Source organism: Notolabrus celidotus, chromosome 13, assembly GCF_009762535.1.
Source record: "Notolabrus celidotus isolate fNotCel1 chromosome 13, fNotCel1.pri, whole genome shotgun sequence".
Lineage (NCBI taxonomy): Eukaryota > Metazoa > Chordata > Actinopteri > Labriformes > Labridae > Notolabrus > Notolabrus celidotus.
The window spans coordinates 22,316,614-22,336,741 of NC_048284.1; the positions used below are offsets into that span (position 1 = coordinate 22,316,614).

Consider the following 20,128-nt stretch of genomic DNA (forward strand, 5'->3'; position numbering starts at 1 on the left):
TGCGCTGCAATACTAGCTCTGATTCTCCGTGTAGCTTGGTGGTCGGATGCAGTCTGATTGATTTTTATACACATGCACTGGTATGTGTCTCACAGCAGGAGACTTCTAAGGATACAGCACAGTCAGACGGAAATACAACACTGTGCAGGGTGAATTTGTTAAGATAAGCTGCACATACTGTATGTAAGACATAAATTAATTGCTGTCACACAAACAGGCTGGATTCAAGCATGTGTATTCATTATTTCTTACTCATTAGGGGTGATTAAAATGCTGAGGAGCTTGGCCTGAACCTTGGTTCAGTCTTCAGTGAGAGCCAGAGGTGTGTGTTAATAATAGATGCATTTTTTGGGAGAGAGAGAGAGAGAGAGAGAGAGAGAGAGAGAGGGAGAGGGAGAGAGAGAGTGGAGAAGGAGCAGATTTTGTGAAACAAATATGTCGAGGAGATTGGGAGGTTGAGAGGCAGGGGTGAGGATTCAAGAAATGGAGTTGCAGAGAAGAAAGCGAGACAGCGAAAGAAAGGGAAAATGTGAGAAAAGAGGAAGAGGGCACAGGGAGTAAGAGAGAAAGCAGAGCGAAACAGAATGAGGAGAGCAGGGAACAGAGAAAAGAGCATCCTTTGTAAGCCAGCCGTGCAGCCTCTGGCTCTTCGATATTCAGTGCACCTTCACAAAAGGGAGGAGGAAGAGGAGGAGAGGGCAGCAGCGGGGTGATTGCGGGTGAGAGACCTCGGCTGGAGGTCTGGCATCGAGCAGAGTGGAGTGAACCCTGCAGCCACATTGACACCACACGCCCCCCCTTCGCATTGTCGCATGAGCCTGGCCCGCTTACACCCCCCCCCCCCCCCCCCCCCCCCCCCCCCCCATAATGTGTCTCCTCACCCTTGTCTGGCCTTCCTCCTCCCTTCACCACCACCTGACCCCTCCTCCTCCTTCTCCTCCTCCTCCTCTTCAGTCTACTGTCTTGTAGCATGCTGACTCACTCCTCTCCACTGCAAGAGTCCTGCCATGCTGCCAAACACATCCAACCCCTCAACACCTCCACCACCCACCCGCGGGCCCACTTGAGAGCTGAACCTGCCAATCTTCCCTGAGCCTGACCTGCCTGCTACAAACAGACTGGCCAATCTTGCCTCAGTCTGGCCTGATTTGATATGCTGCTCAAATGCCACCAGGGTCAGAGTGATCGTCAGAAGCATTTTGATTAACTCTCGTCCCCCTCCTCTTCCACTTCTCAATAGTAGCGTCAATGTTCCGCTGATTAAATTCATTTTCTGCTGTCACTGCTAATGGGCTTTTCATTCCTTTGTGTGAGTTTCAGTTGCTTCTGACAGGACGAGTCTCTTTACGAAGCACTTAACCAACACGGCCTGCGATGCCACAATTGCTTGCTTTTAATGACAATCATGATGTGGGGAGAATCACATGGGGGCACTGATGTGTCCAATTTGTGGTCAATTGTCTTATTTAAAGTGATCGTTCAACAAACTGAAGACCCAATTAGAATTAAAGAGGGGTTATATGAATGCTTAAAGAAAACTGAGGCCTTTCAACAAGTGTGTTAGCACCTTCATGCTCTCCATGCAGCCGCTCATAGTTTCATTATCTCCGCTCAGCAGGCGGTCTTAGTCAGAGTCACACGAGACAGTGTTACCCCCACGAGGTTCATCTCTGGAGAAACATGTAGAGAGAGAGCCCGAGGCCAGAGAGCGAACCTGTCCAAAACACCCTGGATATCCCTCTTAAAGGGGGGAGGTGGCACCATGTAAAATATGCACAAGCAATTCCAAGAGTATGCATTATTGAGAGGAGTAAATGGGTGCAGGATGAACATCATGGCTCATTAATAGTGAATGTGATTACCGGTTCTGGGAAAACAGCAGTCTGGGCAAAGGGGGACTATAATTGAACTGGTCAAATCCAAACGAATGACTTCCTTGTTTACTCAGCACCAACTGTTACCGTCATGATTAAAGCTGGTAACTAATACTGCCAAGTGTCCTGTTATGATGTCGAAAGCTCACACTGAAAACCACTCAGCTCCCCTCTTGACCAGCGCTCTCTGACTCTGCCGGTTCAAGGAGTTTGGAAAAGGGTTGGAGCCATTCATTTTTTATGATCTCAGCGTTCGAGTCAACTGTGCTTCAATTACCAACAGGATTTCTGACAAAGCTGGGAGAGAAAATGACTGAGCATTTCTGAAATCCCATTAGAAAGTGAAGGAGGCTGCTGATTGAAGGTCACACAGCGGGGGGTTGCTGACTGAGTGACTTCCCCTGTTTGACATGCAGGAGCACTGAGTGACGCGACGTCATCCAGCAGCACAGGCACCAGATTTTGTTTGACGTGAACCCAGATTATCGCACGACCCCCCTGAGGGGTTCCCACGCTGAACGAACAGATGCTTCCTCCTCTTCCTCTCCTCTCCTGCCGCCTCCCCTTCCTTTGGTTACACATGCTCCGGGGTGATGGACGACAAAGAGGCTGGCTGCAGTTTACACCAGACATACCAGGCACCATTAGGAACCATTTTCTGCCCATTTGCCTGATAGCTGCTATCACTTATAGCAGTGATTTGCTCTCTGTCTCTGCACTGAGTGTCCCCAATGATGGATCACACATTGATGTGCAAGTGTTGAGATTACTGTGCATCTACCAAGTAGATGTGCCAATCAGCTAGAGACTTAGGGTGCATCCATTTTTTTTTAGAGGTAGCCCAATAGAGGCTCTGACTTCTGCAAGGGTGGAGGGATGTATATGTGCGCTCATACACATGTATGATTCAAGTGGCAACCTTTGGGGCTCAGGATTGACGGAAACACCAAAGTCCTAAACAATGCAGGTCAAAAGCTGTCCTAATTTTGCCTCATACAAAACTTGTACCCTTAATTTATTCAAATGAACAAATTCCTGCTGTCAAGATGAGCATTTTAACATGGGTGTTAATGGGGGTTTTGTGGGCTTTGAACCCAAGTGGACACTTGGGTAACTGCAACTTTTAGTACTTTTGCATTGGCTTCATATTTTAGCAGCAGAGGTTGCCACTTCACTTTATTAAGCAACATTGGGGTATTTTACAACTGGTACACTCTTATGTATACAAATAACACAGCAAAGTATACCTTCAAAGCTTAATTGTTTGAAACTTAAAGGATGTATCTTTACAGTTCACAATAAAAAAAGTACCAAGAGAAGAAAAATTGCAACACTGAAGTGCTGCTAAAACTACTACCAGCCTGTCGCAACCCAGTCCAGTATGTTGGTTTAAACTGAGGTACCACCTCTAATGGGACTTTTAGTTGTTGGGTTTTTTTTGGGATGAGATTGTACGCTAAAAAAGTGAATTAGAAATACGCAATGATAACAATGGATGAGCGAACAATCACAGTTACAAAAAGATATAGGAGTAGGTAGGTCTTTCAATAAACAATTGCTAAAAGAAAATAGTTAATTAATCCAAACATTAAACCTGGTGAATTGCAGTTTAGGACTAATTTGATTTCAATTAGGGGCCCATACCACCCCCGGGCCCCCTCCTGAACACACCCCTGCCCCAAACCATCTATCAGCTGCTGAAGAGGGGGGACAGCTTAAGCCTCTTTAAGGATCCCATTCTCAGTGAGTTACCAAAAGTGCTTATGCTAATCTTGTTATCTCTTTAGGCTGCTGGTAATAGAGGATAGGAAGCTGCTGGGAGGTCGGGGACACTTTTTTTTTTTCTTTTTTTGGCATAAACACCAAGAGGTCCCAAACTGTAACATGTTCTTGCATGCATGCCTGCATTTTACTTGGCAGCAGCTGAATATTTTGTACAGCCACACTGCATACATCTGCAGGGCTTTGGGGCTTACTTAACCAGCTCACAGTTCAGATTATGAATTGTGTTCCTGAGAGCTAATCTTGTTTGTTACTCAGTGATGGCATCTAAGTGTGCTTGTACAGTTAAGATATCAAACCATGGTGTCACACTTAACACAAATCTCACGCTAATTGGGCATATAAAGCCTATATGCCAACACATGGGGGAATAAGGATGGAGAATAACAGAGCAGTGGCCCTTCAGTTATTGTTTGATCTGTTGTCATCCCCCCGCAGCTGACAGGACAGAGCCACTGTGGCTAGAATCAAGAGTGTCAGGTAGCTCCACATAAACAAGCCTTTAAAGGTCTTTTGATCTGACTGTGACCACGTTTGTAATGTAGAGCCCCCAGGCCCATCACATCCCTGCACAGGCGTACAGTCAGTGGTTTGAAATGTAGATGTAACGGCTGTGCTCTTTTGAAGAGATTTCACCTTTAGTGACTGGTTGCAGCAAAGCGGAGACGTGACGAGGATCCTTAAATGAGGCATTAATCAAATAAAGGTTGATTTGTGATTGACACTTGGTGTCAGATGGGGGAGAGTCAAGGAAAGTGATAGAAACTGCAGTGAGAAACAGAATTGTACAACATTCACACAATCTTGACCATAAAGAGCATCCAATAAGAAAACGCAACTTTAACTCAAACCTATTAAACAGAGAGCTCCTAAAGAGAAAGCTGATTGTTTTATCACAGCCAGAAAACAAATACAAAGAGGATGTTCACGATTTGGCCATTGAGACGGGTGGACACAGACAAATCTGGCAACCCAGAGAAGAGAGATTGAGTCAGTCTGCCAAGAATGAGAGGTAGAGACTGAGCAACAATCAATGCTACACAACAGCATGTAGGACGACTGACAAACCAGGCTTGTTATCAAAATAAAACTCAGCTACTCAGAAGCTTGCACGTTCAGACTGTAAAGCACTTCTTTCATTATAACAGAAAACTCTGTAAAGCTGCAACTAATTACTACTGACATCATTTACAGTTTTCTTAATGTTTTCTTAATCCATCTTTAAGTTCTTTCAGAGAAGAACTTAAAGATGACAATGAACTCAGCGTACTATAAATAAAAACCTTGCATACAAAATAAGACTCATTTCAAAGTACAGAAGTACTACTAAGATTATTGATGATCACATTCTCAAGCAAATTTGTATCGTTGTTGCTGGTCAAAATGAAGCCTTACAGTTCCTCATAAAGTTGTAGTTTAGTAAAATGGTATTTGAACCATGGTTTGGCCCTCTCACAAGGGTCATGAAATACATTTCTTGGGATTCTGGATAATGAATTAAGTAGGAAAGAGTAAGAGTGCAGTTGGGATAGCAAATCTATATGAGTTTCCCTTTCAGATGATCAGTACATTAATCTGTTGGCTTGAACAGTTCATGAGACGAATAGTTTCACACTAAAAAAAGTCAAAAAACTACTCGTCAATATATCTGATCACCTAATCACACTTTTGAATTATATCATTATGTAAATAACATAAGCTGTCATTTGAGCTATTAGGTGTCTGGCAATAATATAAGATAACATTTAATAGAACACAACAACACAGTGTTGTTTGATAACCTCAGTGTTTCAGTGCTTCCCTGAACTCACATCTCATCAGTCTGCTTTCTGTTGGTTTCATCTCCTGAACCCTTTCAACAGTTAACCGTACTTTAGTTATTTTTGGATTGCTAGCTACCTAGCCAAAAATAGGCAAACCAAAGGATAGCGAACCACGCACTAAGGCAACGTTACACTAGCTAGCGTTAGCTTATTGCCAAAACACGGAAGTACGTTACACAGACAAAATATTTGTGCATGACTTAAAGCTGCTGTTGGTAGTCGTGATATAAACATCAGTTCGGAGAGAGATTTCGAATGTCAAAACTACCCCTCCCCTCTCTGCTTTCGTAACCCTGCTCACAAAAGATGGTTGTGCACGTTATATGAGGAAGTAGTGGCTTCTCAGCTAATCAGGATGACGTAGTGGGGTCGCCACTCGACTAATCAGGACAGAGGGTGGGGAGTAGCTCTGATTGGTCCGTGATAACGGGAACAAGGGGAATAATAACACTGCTTTATACAAAGGCTTTGGAAAACACAAGATTTCGTGACAGTCTCAAATTACTTCACTTACCGATGAGTACCGATGGGTATTATGACCTTTTCTCCAAACCCAGCAGAAAAAAAGTAACGTTTTTTAAACCATTCCTACAGACAGCAGCTTTAAAGGTGTTATAAAAGTTTTTTCTTACCTTTTGTTTTTCTTCACTTTGAGTTTAGATGCCAGGAGAGGGATTAACTGCTTCTTTGGTTGAAAGGGAGCTAAAAGTTGGCAGAGGCCTCACAGTTGATCCAGTGGCTGGGTGTATTTGAAGGCTAACCCAACTGTTAACCAAGCAGCTGGAGCAGCTGGGTTACACTAAAACTTCACCGAAACAACCTAGAAAATGAAAACAGTCTCAACCAGCATATGAGGTGATAAGATAATTTTATAATAAAGATAATAAATAATATTTTTTTGGGTGTGAAGTTGTTAGTGTGTAATGTGCAAACCACTTTTGGCCATTTTTACTTCCTGAATCATGATACTGACTTTGCAAACATTGCACAACCTCCTTCGGCAACAGTGCAGTCAATTATGGCCTCTTTAGTGAAGAAAATTTGAGTTTGACAGACCGAGCAAGAAAAAAAAGGAAAAAGACAGGTGTACTCGGATGGAGAGAGACTGAAACCAAGGCAGAGGAGAGAAAGAAAAGCGGTCTATATATAGGTAGTGACAGACTCAGAATAAAAGAGGGCTGATAGAGGGAGAGCAGAGGTGAGGAAGAGGGTGAGACGCAGGAAGAGCAGGGAACTGGAAGATGAATTACAACCTGTAACGCTCTCTGGTGTGACAGCTGAGCAAATATGGAGGCGAAACAAAAACACAACTGTCTTGACATTTATACGTTTAAAGACAGGATTCAGATTTGAAAGGATTGCACATAGAGAAAATCTGCTGTAGCGATGCTGACAGGGTGGAGCGATGAGCTGTATGTCTGCAGCGGCAGTCCTGGTATTCAGGGGGTATCTCTCTCTCTCTCTCTCTCTCTCTCTCCTCTGTTACCTAGGCAACATATTTTCTGCATGGAAATAGCATCTCTGGCTGTGCATAACGCAAAAAGAGGCACTTGAAGAGATTTAAACACGTCTGGAACAGTTTTAAGTTCAGAGATCTGACCTGCAGATTGGATGGAATTGAGTTGTGCTGTTCTGCATGTCTTGCCATCCAATTGGCTGTTTGACGGAGCAATGGAGGAGCTAAGTATAATAGTCACTGACAGGCCGTTACTATATGCACAGAGGGAAGATAAATCTACAGTTAAATCAATTTGTATGACTCTGTATTTGCAAGATAAAGTCTCCTTTAATAGGCTTAAATCTGTCTTCCTTATATGAAGATTAAAGTAGAATACACTGCATTACTGCTCGACACAGCTTACAAAAAAATAATGTTTACTCTGGTGGTAGCTTGCCTCAGGCTTTATTTACATCCAAACGACTCTGAAATTCAGCTCTTGACAAGCAGAGCACAAGCGAGGGAAAGATCCTGGCAGAGGTTTTATTAAGAAATGTAAAATAAATAATAAACCATGCAGGGCTGCGGGTTGATCTGTGAGGATTTTTCTGATTTAGTTTCCACTCACAGATGAAGGGCTTTAGCGCTGCGACTGTGAGGATCTGACTTTGCCGAGGCTGCCTGCTATGCTTCGGTGTGATAAACCTTTGTTTGCTTGCAACAGAGCAGGAGTCAAACTAATGAAAGAAAATCCAGGCGTTCAAGATTGTAGGTGAGATCAGCCCGGGCTTCAAAATAAGCTGAGACTTGTCCAAAGCTGGAGAAAGGGGAAACAAGCAACGAGAGGAATAACACTCAGGTAAACATGCAGCAAGGAATTAAAAATAGAAGGGAAAAAACACAAGTGCATTGACTCCTGGGAGAGAGCAGCCATAATGAAATAAGCATCTGAAAGAGAGCAGGTGTTGGAGGCTTGACAGACTTCAGCTGCATAACAAGTAGCGCATTTACTCTCCCCTGCCTTTGTCAATCAAAACAAGCAATCCTGTGAATAAATGCTCTCTTAGAAGGAAAAAAAAATACAAAAGCAGGCTGAGACCCCCAAGTGGAATCATACCTGAATCCGACTCTACACACATACATAGAGAGGGGATGGACCTGCACATCCCTCCACTCAAAGTTGGTCTCAGGTAGAGATAAAACACGCCTGGTTCTGAATTTCAAGCAGCCTGTCTGGGTTGTTTGGAAGCTAAAAAAGCCAATAAGACATCAAGAATGCCCTGGAGCTGAATCAATTGATTCTCTTGCAGAAACAACACAGCCCCTTATTGTTTTTCTCTTCCTTCTGAATCGTCCTGTGTGACTGAGAATGAGGACACGAGTTATCAAATACAAAGAGATGTCTCCAAACACACAAATAAGCTCTGTGAGGCTATAGTTAGCTGCACAGCCTGGGGTTCAGCACCATGGACAGCACCGTAACCTGAATAAAGTCATTAGAGCCAGAAGGGGGCAGTAATGAGAGGCGGTCTGCAGCAGGACAGCCAGGATCAGGAGGCCTAAAGACCTGAGGATCTGAGCAGGAAGCTGAGGCAGACAGTTGTGCTAATCCTGCTGGCTGAGCACAAAAAGGAAAGGACTTATGGGTAAACTCAATAAAGTGCAAGTGGAGACCTGAGGAAGGGAAGGAAAGAAATAAGGACAGGAGGAAAGGAAGAAGTGAAGAAGTAAAATTCCACTGGCTGATTCAGCTTTTGAAAAGACTGCTCCTGAGTCAAATATAAATGGAGAATGACAGAGAGGTTTTCATTTATTTTCAATTTCTCTTTCAAAATACTCTTGGAGAAGCATGCGGTGTGTTTACTTGCCACAAAACAGAGGCCACAAAGGTGAATTCTGTAAAGCTGGCTTCAGTTTTTAAGAAATACTTTTACTGGTTGAAGCTTCTCAAAAGTGTATCAGTGTACTTGGTAAACAAAACATGAATACAAAAGGCAACACACTGTAAAACTGTCACCTTTGCAAGGAAATTTAAAACATTTTCTAACTTTTCTCAGGCCAAAAATTGAACGGGTTGTTTGAGAAAGATCCTGTGAAAAGTGATCCTGTATTATTATCATCCTGTAGCTATTTCTTGATTTCATTGGGAACACTTAGTGAAAAAGATTGTGCGGTAATCGATGGATTACTGAAATGTGCCTACAGACACAGGACAGTGGCCAAAGCCTCTGTGTGATTGGACTGTTAATGTTTCTGTTTGAGGAGGGTTTGGCTGAAAGATCCTCTGAAAAACCAATGTAACAACACAGATGCAGAATGAGCAGTTCAGATAATTACTTTACATGCTGGAAAAATACTCAGTTTCAAATGATGGCCCTTCACTGAATAAAGCACTTGAATGAAAGTGCATACATTTGATCAAGAATTAAAAATAAATCCACTTATTATGCAGAACAGCTCAGTATATCATTAGATCATTCCTCCTGATGCATTACCATGTCAGCAGTGCTTTAATGTTGCAGCCAGCCTACTGGAGAGGGAGCTAATTTTAACTGCTTTATGTACCTGCATATTAATCAAAGCAACAAATCATACTTAAGTAGCAGATCATATTTTGAAATATGATTTCCCTTGAAGTTTTAACCTGCAGAGTTGTCAAAGAGATACGCTTTTTTCAGAAATATATTGGAGTGACACTGACCTTGATATAGCAACATAACAGCAGTATCATTGTGAGATACAGAATCACATACAGTATGTAAGTTATGTTGAAGCTCCTGTCAGGAGATTTAGCATTTTATGAAAATCTGGGTGAGAATAATGTAAATGAATCCGCATGAGATCAAAAAGCAAACAAGATCATCAGCATGACGGTTGTTTATTCCGATAGAGTTATTTTCTTAGGTCTAAAACCCAAAAGGTTCTCAGTCATCGAGGTCATGGTAATCCAAAGCTTGATCCGTAAGGCAACTGGACTGGTAGAAATTCTTGAACTTGCTTCAAGAATTTCTACCAGTCCAGTTGCCTTACAGATCAAGCTTTGGATTAAGACACTGATTTGTCCACAAAATCACAAAAACTGAAAGTTCCTCGCAGGAGCTTTTAGAGTTATTAGTTGCTCTCAACCTCTTCATGTGTGGAAAAGTCATACCTAAAGAAAACTAACAATAGAAGTCAATGATATGGACGGCTCATCTCTGTGCGCTGCAGGACTGAGAAATACAGAAAATCATTCATCCCTGCAGCCATTAGGCTTCATAACTCTCTAGCCAATGGGAGATGAGCTGACAGACACCTGAATTTCCCCCTTCGGAGATTTATAAAGTACACTCTATGTAAGTGATGACAGCATCTTGCATTAAACCTGTTACTGACTGTCAGCTCACAGTGTTCCTGTTTTATTACACAGGTTTTATTAGTGTGAAAAATGATCTCCAAGCATGACTGCTAAAAGTTGTTATGACAGCTTCCTCACGAGTAGAATTAAACAGAGCACTGAGCTTTCTAAAAATGTTTGCTCGTACAACAGCATAAACACTGCAACTAATGATTATTTTCCTCAGTTAATTGACTTGCTGGGTAATTTAATGTCCAAACACAATGAAAGTATCCTAATTTAATGAGATCACGAAATATTATTTTATAATCACAAATGGCACAAAGCAGCAAATCCACCCAATTTTCAGAGTGGAACTTGCTTGTTAACCATGTATTTGAAAGGTCAATTTTGTGCTGAAACTCAAAAAACAATGGGTCGAATGTGTAACAAAAGAAAGAATAGACTTACTTGACCATGGAAACATGTCTGTAATGACAAATGAATAGTAGTCACTTAAAAAAGAACACCTAATAAAAGCTGTTTTATATTTCTTCAGGGTTGGAATGACCCATTTTATTGTGGGCAGCTGAGATACATGAGTGTAAATATCAACAAAGGAAGTTAATGGTTGACGTCTGTACATTACATTCTAACAAAGAAAGTGATGGTCTCGCAGTCCACTCCATGTTTGCTTCAGATACTTCAGCTGAGTACACTTCTCATTCATCTGGGTAAAGTCAGTTCATAGAAAATATAAAGCAACTCATGACTAAAAGTTTAATTGGTTAACACTTTAAATCACACCTCTATCTATGTCTACGTAATTCCAATACAGCCATACAATACAAGTATACAAGGTTATTCTGTGGTTAGAGAAAAATACAACCAAAGGTATGGAAATGCAAACATACAGCTGTTTTAAACTTCTCATACATGTGAAACATTTGTATCATAGGTACGATCTCATAATGCAGGAGGGGGAAAAATAATTATCACATTTTACTAAACATAGCCTGAGACAAGTGTACAATATGCACACTCGAGGAAAATAAAAGCTATGTGAGAAAATAAAAGTACTAATAGATTGCTGCTTCCTCAGCTCGCTCTGGTAAAAATAAGTCTCTGATGTTTGTCCGTGAGTTCCATCTTCTGGAAGCTGAGTGCCACTGAAGAACAAAAAAGGGACCGTGTTGGTCTGGGCTTTGGGGAATAGTCACCGTGTTCCTCATCTGATGTGACAGCAGAAGAAAGGGGACGCAGGAAAGCGAGCTGAATTTCAGTGTTTTTTAAGTCTCTTTATCTGTCAGATTTTTTTCATATAAATCAGTAAGTCTTTTTCTCTTTCCATCTTCAAGAGAATTCCGATGCTTTCTTTTCTTCTCTGTAGGTTTTTGACGCTGGTGGTGGGTGGGTTCTCATTGGTTATTTTTGGCTTTGGCGTGTGTGAGGATGTGAGACTTGAGGTTGGTCGACTGTGCAAACTTCTTATTGCAGCCGTCAAAGGGACAGACGTAGGGCCGGTCTCCAGTGTGGATGCGCACGTGTGTGCGCAGGTTGAAGTCCAGAGAAAACCTTTTCCCGCAGCCTTCAAAGGTACACTACAAGAAAGAAAGAGAGGGAGTCAGTTGTCATGTTAATTATAAAACTCTGGTGTCAGTGAGAATTGAGTTAAAACAAAACATTTTCAGACTCTGACTGTTTTTTCAGCCTTCAAAAAGGTTTTTTTTTTATCATGATGATTCACTTGGATTACCTCTTCAGGTCAAAAATCTAGCAGTCCAGGTGAATCCAGAAGAATCACATTCCTGATCAATTATTTAGCAGCACTTAGCAATAAACCACTGCATGTTAATGGAGCAGGCCAAACAATGTCTTTAGCCCCTCTAACTTAGGCTAAAAATGTACGAGGGTTAATTTACCCTCCAACTTAGACAGTATATGAACATTCATTTTAAGGCACATTAGTGTGTGATAATAAAAAACAGTTGTAACTCAAGCTTGATTTATGACCAGCAGACCCACAGTGTCATATTTACACACTGTGTGGAAGTCACTGGGGATGTTTGACTAGTTTACATACACTTAAGCTACTTGTATTCCTCTTTAGGAGGCTTGGGGTTAGGGATGGGTACCGAATTTGGTACTTTCATAGGTACCGACCGCATTCCGTCAATACTACTGAGTACCAATTCACGTAAAATCAAACGGTACCATGTACTTTATACCCTTTATACCAAAATATTAAGTTTGTGTTTAGCCTAACTCCTGTTTCTTTTTCGGTTTAAGCGTTTACTTTTTGGTTATACATACATTTAAAAAAAAAAATAATCAGCCTAACAGGGTTATATTAAAACAAATAGCAGTGTGATCTTCTATTTCCCTGCTCTAACTAGCAATCAATAGAACTAAACTATGGTACAAAAACAACAGTTTCTCTTTTCACTAGGAAAGTGAGGACCCTGCCAGGAGGGAGCTTTAGCATCAGCCTTAAAAAGCAGTACTGTGTATGTAGATACCAGATATACAGCCTACACAGAGATTGTTTGACAAGTTCCTTGTTTTCAGCTCCAAGTCAACTGGAAACATTGTAATGTGAGCCGTTGGCTGTGTTTTATCCAAAGACAGAGCCTACAGGTTTGGTAACAGTAGCTCAGAGAGCATGGTTTGGCAAACAGGCAACCTAAAGCGCTGATTTACATGTGGAAAATAACAGTGAAAATAGAATGTTGCTAATAATATGTCAGTTATCGCAAAGAGAGTGTTCAGTTAACGATAGATTTTTGGACTGTAATCTAAATGTACAATATCCTACAGACTCAGTGAGAGATAAGGGACCTTTGATTTATGCACCAAACACTATGTTTTAATGACTTGGGTAGTTGGTGGGTGATTATTTGAACTCTGTGAGTGAGCGTTTAATTATGATCCCATTCTTCTTGGCTTGGCTTAAAATAGTCATAGGCTAATACGCTTAAGATGAAAAATATTATATATATAGTGCAAGTGTGTCTCTGCATGTGGGAGTGTGAAGTTCGTCCTGTTGCCAACCTGGAAGGGTTTCTCCCCTGTGTGAACGAGTTGGTGACGTTTGAGTTTGGAGCTCTCGACAAAAGCCTTGCCGCACTCTGCGCAGACGTGCACGCGAGGTCCGTGGGTGTGGAGATGCTTCCTCATGGCTGAGTTATCCCTGAACATCTTTGTGCAGCCCTGGGGAGCAAAGTAAGTGCAGCACAATGTTGACAAACAGCAAATAACGGACGGGTCTTTGCAGCAGGCTTGTAAACTCTAAAGTGGTGCACAATAAAGGGTTTTGGTTTTCTTGTTCACAAATATTAAAGTTATAAAAGTGTTCTCCGCCTTTTGTACAGTTTCTTTTAATCAAGTGGCATGTTTGAAAATAAATGAATCTGCCTCTTTTCTCCAGAGGTGGTCATGCACTATTACCTGCTTCACGCTCTAATGGCAGACGGCTCATAGAGTCAATGAAGGCCTTCACATTAGCTAAACATGCAAAGGTCGGATAGGGCTTGGTTGTGCTCGTAAGTATGTGAAAATCAATACACTTAAGTGCTTTCTCCACTTTTAAATAACCTTTACAGAAAATTTCAATTACACCCACAGTAATAAAGCAGCATAAATACCTACTAGATCAATCAGGAAGAATTAACTTGAATTTTAAGGGAGGGGTGGCGAGATGCCTTTACAGAAAACATTGTTTAACTCACTTTATGAGGACAAGCTATCGTCCGGGGGGCATCGTCCTCTTTGACTTTCCTGGGCTTCATTCTGTTTTGAAAAACAGAAAAAAGGGAAAATAAGATGCTTGGCGCATGGCCACCTCTCTTACACAATCCCCAGTGTCATTTACCGGTCCAGATTTAATGTTGATTTTTACAGTTAATCAATAACCAGAATCTGTTCTGATGGAAGCCGTCTGATACAGCAGGAACATCCCTACCTGACATTTCACCTCATATGGTCACAGACAAGTAAAAAGATCCTGTGTAAGTGTATAGAAGGTTATTTCATAATCTGAACTGGGAAAATGTATTTCTTCACCAATAAATGAGTCTGATTATCATTTAGCTGACCTGCACTTAAACAGTCAGAATAAATCAATCACATATCACAGTCTCCCAAGTGTTATCAGCTTACCGCAACACAACCTGGCATAAGGAGAGCAGGGCCATATGCACTTGATTTTTTTATGCAAGATTTTTCTTGCTTTTTAGTAACAAAATGTAATGTTATAGATTTCTATACTCTTTTACTTTTTGTTTAAACCTTACATATGCACATTGAAGTTGTCAAGATATTCCAAAAAACTATACATAAGCTAACTCATGGAAAAAATGCAAATATGTAAACATGTAAGAAGGTCATTTTTAAATTATTTTCATATGATACTTTATTTTCCCGCAAATTTTTTCATATACTTATTATTCCTTCCATATTAGTCCTAAATCTGAGTCCTATGTATCCTATGCTGCATTTTACTGCTCATGTTTCAGCATGAGACAAACAAAATCTCTGAATTCTGCATAAAAAGATGAAATCACCAGACTAAAAGTACATTAAAAATGTATACCAAAAAAGGAATCTCATATATCTTATATATAACCAATATATCTTCTGACTGTGTAACATGTCCGGTCACTTTTTGTTCATTCATTCAGACTAGCTCACAGTTGGTGTGTCTTTCAGGAAACAGGTGTGTTTACACATTTAGGAACAGGATGCAGAGCCTAAAGGCACACACTCACCTGGCAAACTCAGCCAGCTGTTTTGGGTCTGAGAGGTCGATCCCCGGGATACCACCAGGGGGCAGCTTTTTGCCCGTCATGTACTCCGAGTAATCTGGAGGGGAGTTATCCCCGACGATCTGCTCCTCCACCACCGACTCATGGTCGATGTCTTTAAGGTCACCTAGGCACAAATTACAGAGACTGAACGGATAACATACTAAAGTTCCCCTGGCATTGAATGCGGGGAAAGGTAAAACAACTGCATCTCCACTTGCCTTCAAGTTAAACCAACAGCCACATCATGCTGCATAATAACCTTAAAACAGAAACTGAAAATGACCCGTTCCTTAATACAATACACATTCAACTCCTCTACGCTGCAAGTGACTTTCTCCTAGTGTATTGTAAATGTTCAAACATTTATTAGAAAAAAGAAAACAGTTTGAAAGAACATTTACTTAGTTTGATTCTTGTAACATCCTACCAGTAGAAATAAAACTAAACGTGACTAAAGCTGTTATAAACAAGAACAGCACAGTCAGTCATTGCACTAAAACCAAACTTAAAAGAAATTAATGCTTAATATGTGACAATAAAAGCTACAATTTAGCCAATTCTGGAGACTTGACTCTGAATACTGAATTATTGTGTTCATCCAAGCACAATACGTGCAAACCTAATATGACCATTACACCCCAAAAGCAGAGTGCTCTAAAAATAATACAGCTCTGTGTATTCAGGGGCAACATGAAACAGAACCCTCTGCCTAAACAGTATACAGACTTCCTTTTGTATCTCGCTGTCAAAGACAACACAGAAATGTAAGGCCCAGTCTGACCTAATTATGGGATGTTATCAAATGTGATAATTTGCCTGATCAATACATCGCACTCAGTACAAACTAGGGATGCAAAATTCTGAGACTTTTCAAAGTTGGAAACTTTCCATGTGAATTAACAAGAATAAACCAGGAATTTACTAAATTGAAGGTTGGCTCTTAATAGGAAACTTAAATAAATTTGGGGAAATTATATTTTAGCATCATCCTGACTAAAACAAGCAGATTTCATGCAAGTACAGTTGAATATCTATGCTATTTCTCAAATCACATGCATATAGCACACTGCTTACTGCAGGGCTATTGAGACCCCGCCCCCTACATGCCCCTTTGATTTGCATGTTGAATGCTTGTTTATACAGTCTATGGTTGAATGGGACTTTTTTTGGAGTGAGAGGGGCTCTTTTCATTTAACATTTTGAATGGGACTTTGTTGGGATTGCATTTTTGTTGATTTTTGAATGGGTTGGGTCAGGGGGGGGATGAGTAATATTTAACTCAACAGTCATGTTTTGTTCTTCAATGAAAGAATTGATTGTTCAATAAAATATTTGTCACTTGATAAAGCTATACTTACAAATACATCTGTTTTAATTGTATTATTTTGGATGGATGTCTGCTTATAACAAAACAAATATTTATGCTTGGATATGATACCGTTCCATTAAATTCCCAGTTAATTCCCATAATTTCCAATTTGGAGTATTTCCAAAATTCCCCAGCCTAACTTCCCATGGAAATGTTCCACCCCTTTGCAACCCTAGTACCAACACAATGCACAGAGCCTAGTGGTGGGCGTATCGATATATCGATATTTACACGCTACTTATTTGAGTATCGATAACTCTAATAAATTATTGATACTAGTTAATAAATGCGCATGTGTCACTTCTGATTGTCTAAGGGTAACTTACTCCAGAGCCTTGTACTGAAAAATTCAGAGACATCATGATCACAGTGTCATTTTAACTAGGGCTGCACTGGTCCTACTTTGTAGGTCCTGATACTGATATCGATACCTGGACTTTGTTATCTACCGATACTAGCCGATCCGATCCTGGTATTGATTTAAAAATCTCTATTCCTTAATGTGAGGATAGAATCATGTTTTGGCAACTTCAGGCTTCTCTGACTTTGTAAATCAAAATAAAATGAACATTTTTAAACTGATAGTATCATTATTCAAGAGATTATAAATGTGTACCAGCAGTTTGGTGAGTTTATCTTCATAACCAACAGATATTACAATTCAACTTTAAACCTCAGCAGTGGATAAGAGGAATTAAATATTCTGTATAAAAAAACTGCTTCAAATGAGAAAATCAAAAATATGTCAACATAGTGTTTCCCACTGAGATGAATAGATCTGCCATATGGATCGGCACTATATATCGGCCCCTTGTCACCGATATCCGATCTAGCTTTTTAAGTCCGATCTGGCCTATATCCGATACCAGGATCGAATCGGTGCATTGCTAGTAGTCATGGTGAAGAGGCTGCTTTAAGCTTTCCACTCAGAGAATGTAAATAGAAGATGTTGATTATTTATGTGTTTTTCTAAATGTATTTCATTGTTTAAAAAAGGCCAGCAAAGGATGTACATGTTAAAGTTTTTAAATTAACAGTATTTGTCATGGGACTTGTCTTTCAAGGGTTGCACTTTATTAAAAAAAATAAATCCCCCCTAATGAATAACTCCACTTATACTCAGTAAAATAAACAATCAGATCTCCCTTTTGTGCATTAAATGTAAAGAAAGTGTTGGGGGACACTTCCATTACTTTTGGGAATGCCCCAAGATTTCTAGATTTTGGAGTAACACAGCACAGGAATTGAGTAATATTTTCTCTTTCTTTGTTGTCAGTGTTGCTTGTTGTTCTCTTGTATGTTTTTGAGGACGCCCTAGCTTGGATGTTGGAATATTATATGTCTTGGCCCGAAAGGTTGACCACCGGTTGTTTGCGGTTATTGTTTTGTCTTGTTTTCCATGGACAGATCCATACCATCCCTGCTCTGTCTGTCACACTCCATCATCTCATCCCGAACTCTCTCTTGACTGCTGCTGGCATTATAATGCATAATATACTGTATTATATAATTATCTTGCTATATTATATTATGTTATATTACATTATTATTGTAACAGCAACCCATGGTCATATTACATACAAATATTATTTTTATTTATTGCTTAATTTGTTATTACCAACCATAATCACACCATGTCAACCTGTCACTACTGCTTTTTTTTTTTTTAATACTGCCTGTAATTACTGCTATTTAATCTAAATTCCATTGTAACACTGTATATATCTAAATTGTATTCTACCTTTATTTATCTATTTTATTTTACTTATATTTATCTTATTTTAACTACTTATTGAAACTTCTTTCTTGATTGTACTTATGTCTGGGTTGCTGTAACAACTGAATTTCCCCTCTCGGGGCATCAATAAAGTAATATCTTATCTTATGTCTTGTCCCTTTTGTTAAAATGTGAAAAATCAATTAAAATCTTGAAATATAAAAATAAAAATAAATCCCTGAAAGTATCGGTATCGAATATCGAGTAAATCGCCATGAAAGTAATCGGTATCATATCGAATCATAACAGTGTGGTATGAGGCAGCTCTCTGACCTGACGCAGACGCAGAGCTGTCTGATGATGTTACCAGCAGCAGCTACCACAGCTAACTGCTTAAAGACTCACTGCTTGCAAAAAAAAGCCCCGGAATTGATAATACACGCATATTACACCGTCCAATGCTTCGGACAACCATCCGACGCTACATTATGTGCATTAAAGCCCCATATTCTGCTCCGTTTTGAGGCCTGTTAATATCCCAGACTCAGCTGTCTAGCTCCCTCTCCACACCGCCGCCATCTCTGCCTGGCCGACACTATCGCCATTTTTTCGGGGCCGCCGCCATACTTACTAGTCTCGGGGAATATGGCGGCGCCCAGCAACACTAAAACATGGCCTCCCTTCAAAACAAAAACATTTGGCCATCATAAAGAAGTGTTTCACATCGAAATCTTGCATTATTTGACGCTTTAACAACGTTGCAATAGGACCACTCCAGGAACTAGTCTGGTGCAGCAGGACAACGCCCTGGCAACGAGGCCTCATGCAAGGGCTAACAACAGACCCGGCTGGGCCAGCGTTACTCACCCGATGCCCACATTGTAACAGAGAATTCCCCCTCCAGTGTCTTTATTTGCACCTGCTTCTGTTCCCATTTTCTTCCTCCAGCCTCCGCACCGCTTAAATAGCTCTTTTTGCCAGCTTTCTTGCCCCCTGTGCCGCCTCCCCGTTTCACCCGACCCACGGAGCTCTTCCCGGCCACAGTCACTAGAGTCTGTTCGATGTACTCGTCCTCCACTCCAGGGGCAGGCACCGGGATGAGGATCTGGTCCTCGAACCCGCTGCCCCCGTCCGTATGCAGGTCCGAGTCATCCCCACCGACCACCTCCTCCCGGGTCTGGACCAGGATCACCTCCTGGTGGTGGTGGTGGTGGTGGTGGATGGAGTTAGGATCGTCTGTAACCAGAGGCTGGAGAGCAATCATGGGCTGCCCGTCGTCGTCGTCGTCGTCTTCGTCCTCGTCGTCGTCGTCGTCGTCCCCGCCGACCACCGTGGTCTCGATCGTCTCCACCGGGATCGTTTCCACCTCTATCTCGTGGAGCTCAACGATCTCGGCCGGCATCTCCGAGCCGTCTGTCTCAATGTACAGAGTATCTCCGGATGCCATGTTGAATTCCGCCAGCTTGCCTCTCTCATTCACGCCGTGTTGTGCTCCTTTTTTTGACCTCACAAACACACTCACACACCCCCTGCTCTGCTCCTGCCTCTGTCTGCGATCCCTCTTCTTCGATAACAACTCTCTTCACTCCGTCCCACGCCACTTCTCGTCGCCACTATGCTCTCCAGCACTGAAACATCGCGAGACTTGGGTTCAAGCAGTTACCAGTGCCTCTGGTGCTACTGGTTGTGCTGGGGGTTCCCCAACTCTAGTCACATGAGGTTTTTAGTAGTATTTATACAAAACACTCAGACAGAACTGCATTTGAATCTTTTAGTATAGATTTTAAGATTATTTTATTGGTTTTTAAATCTCTTAATGGTCTTGGCCCTTCTTATTTATCAGATTTGCTTTTATCATATGAGCCAGTGAGAGCCCTCAGGTCTTCAGGTAGTGGACTTTTAATTGTACCAAAAGTAAAAACTAAGACTCACGGTGAGGCAGCTTTTTATTATCATGGCCCACGCCTGTGGAACACCCTGCCTGAGGATCTGAGGGCTGCCCAG

The 20,128-nt window shown here is 41.2% G+C and overlaps 1 protein-coding gene across 2 annotated transcripts; it reads right to left on the minus strand.

The window, feature by feature from the left end:
• Window positions 1–10,776: 10,776 nt before the first annotated feature.
• On the minus strand, window positions 10,777–19,771 carry yy1b (YY1 transcription factor b). 2 transcript variants are annotated; one of them, XM_034699988.1, is made up of 5 exons: window positions 18,992–19,771; window positions 15,000–15,162; window positions 13,962–14,022; window positions 13,285–13,443; window positions 10,777–11,834 (listed from the first exon to the last, which is right to left on the minus strand). In XM_034699988.1, exons 1-5 carry the CDS (start codon window positions 19,569–19,571, stop codon window positions 11,652–11,654), a joined length of 1,146 nt encoding a protein of 381 aa, XP_034555879.1. In that variant the 5' UTR covers window positions 19,572–19,771; the 3' UTR covers window positions 10,777–11,651. The 2 variants fall into 2 exon arrangements, with proteins under 2 accessions (XP_034555879.1, XP_034555880.1); XM_034699989.1 differs by having other exon boundaries at window positions 15,000–15,150; window positions 18,992–19,767.
• Window positions 19,772–20,128: the final 357 nt, after the last annotated feature.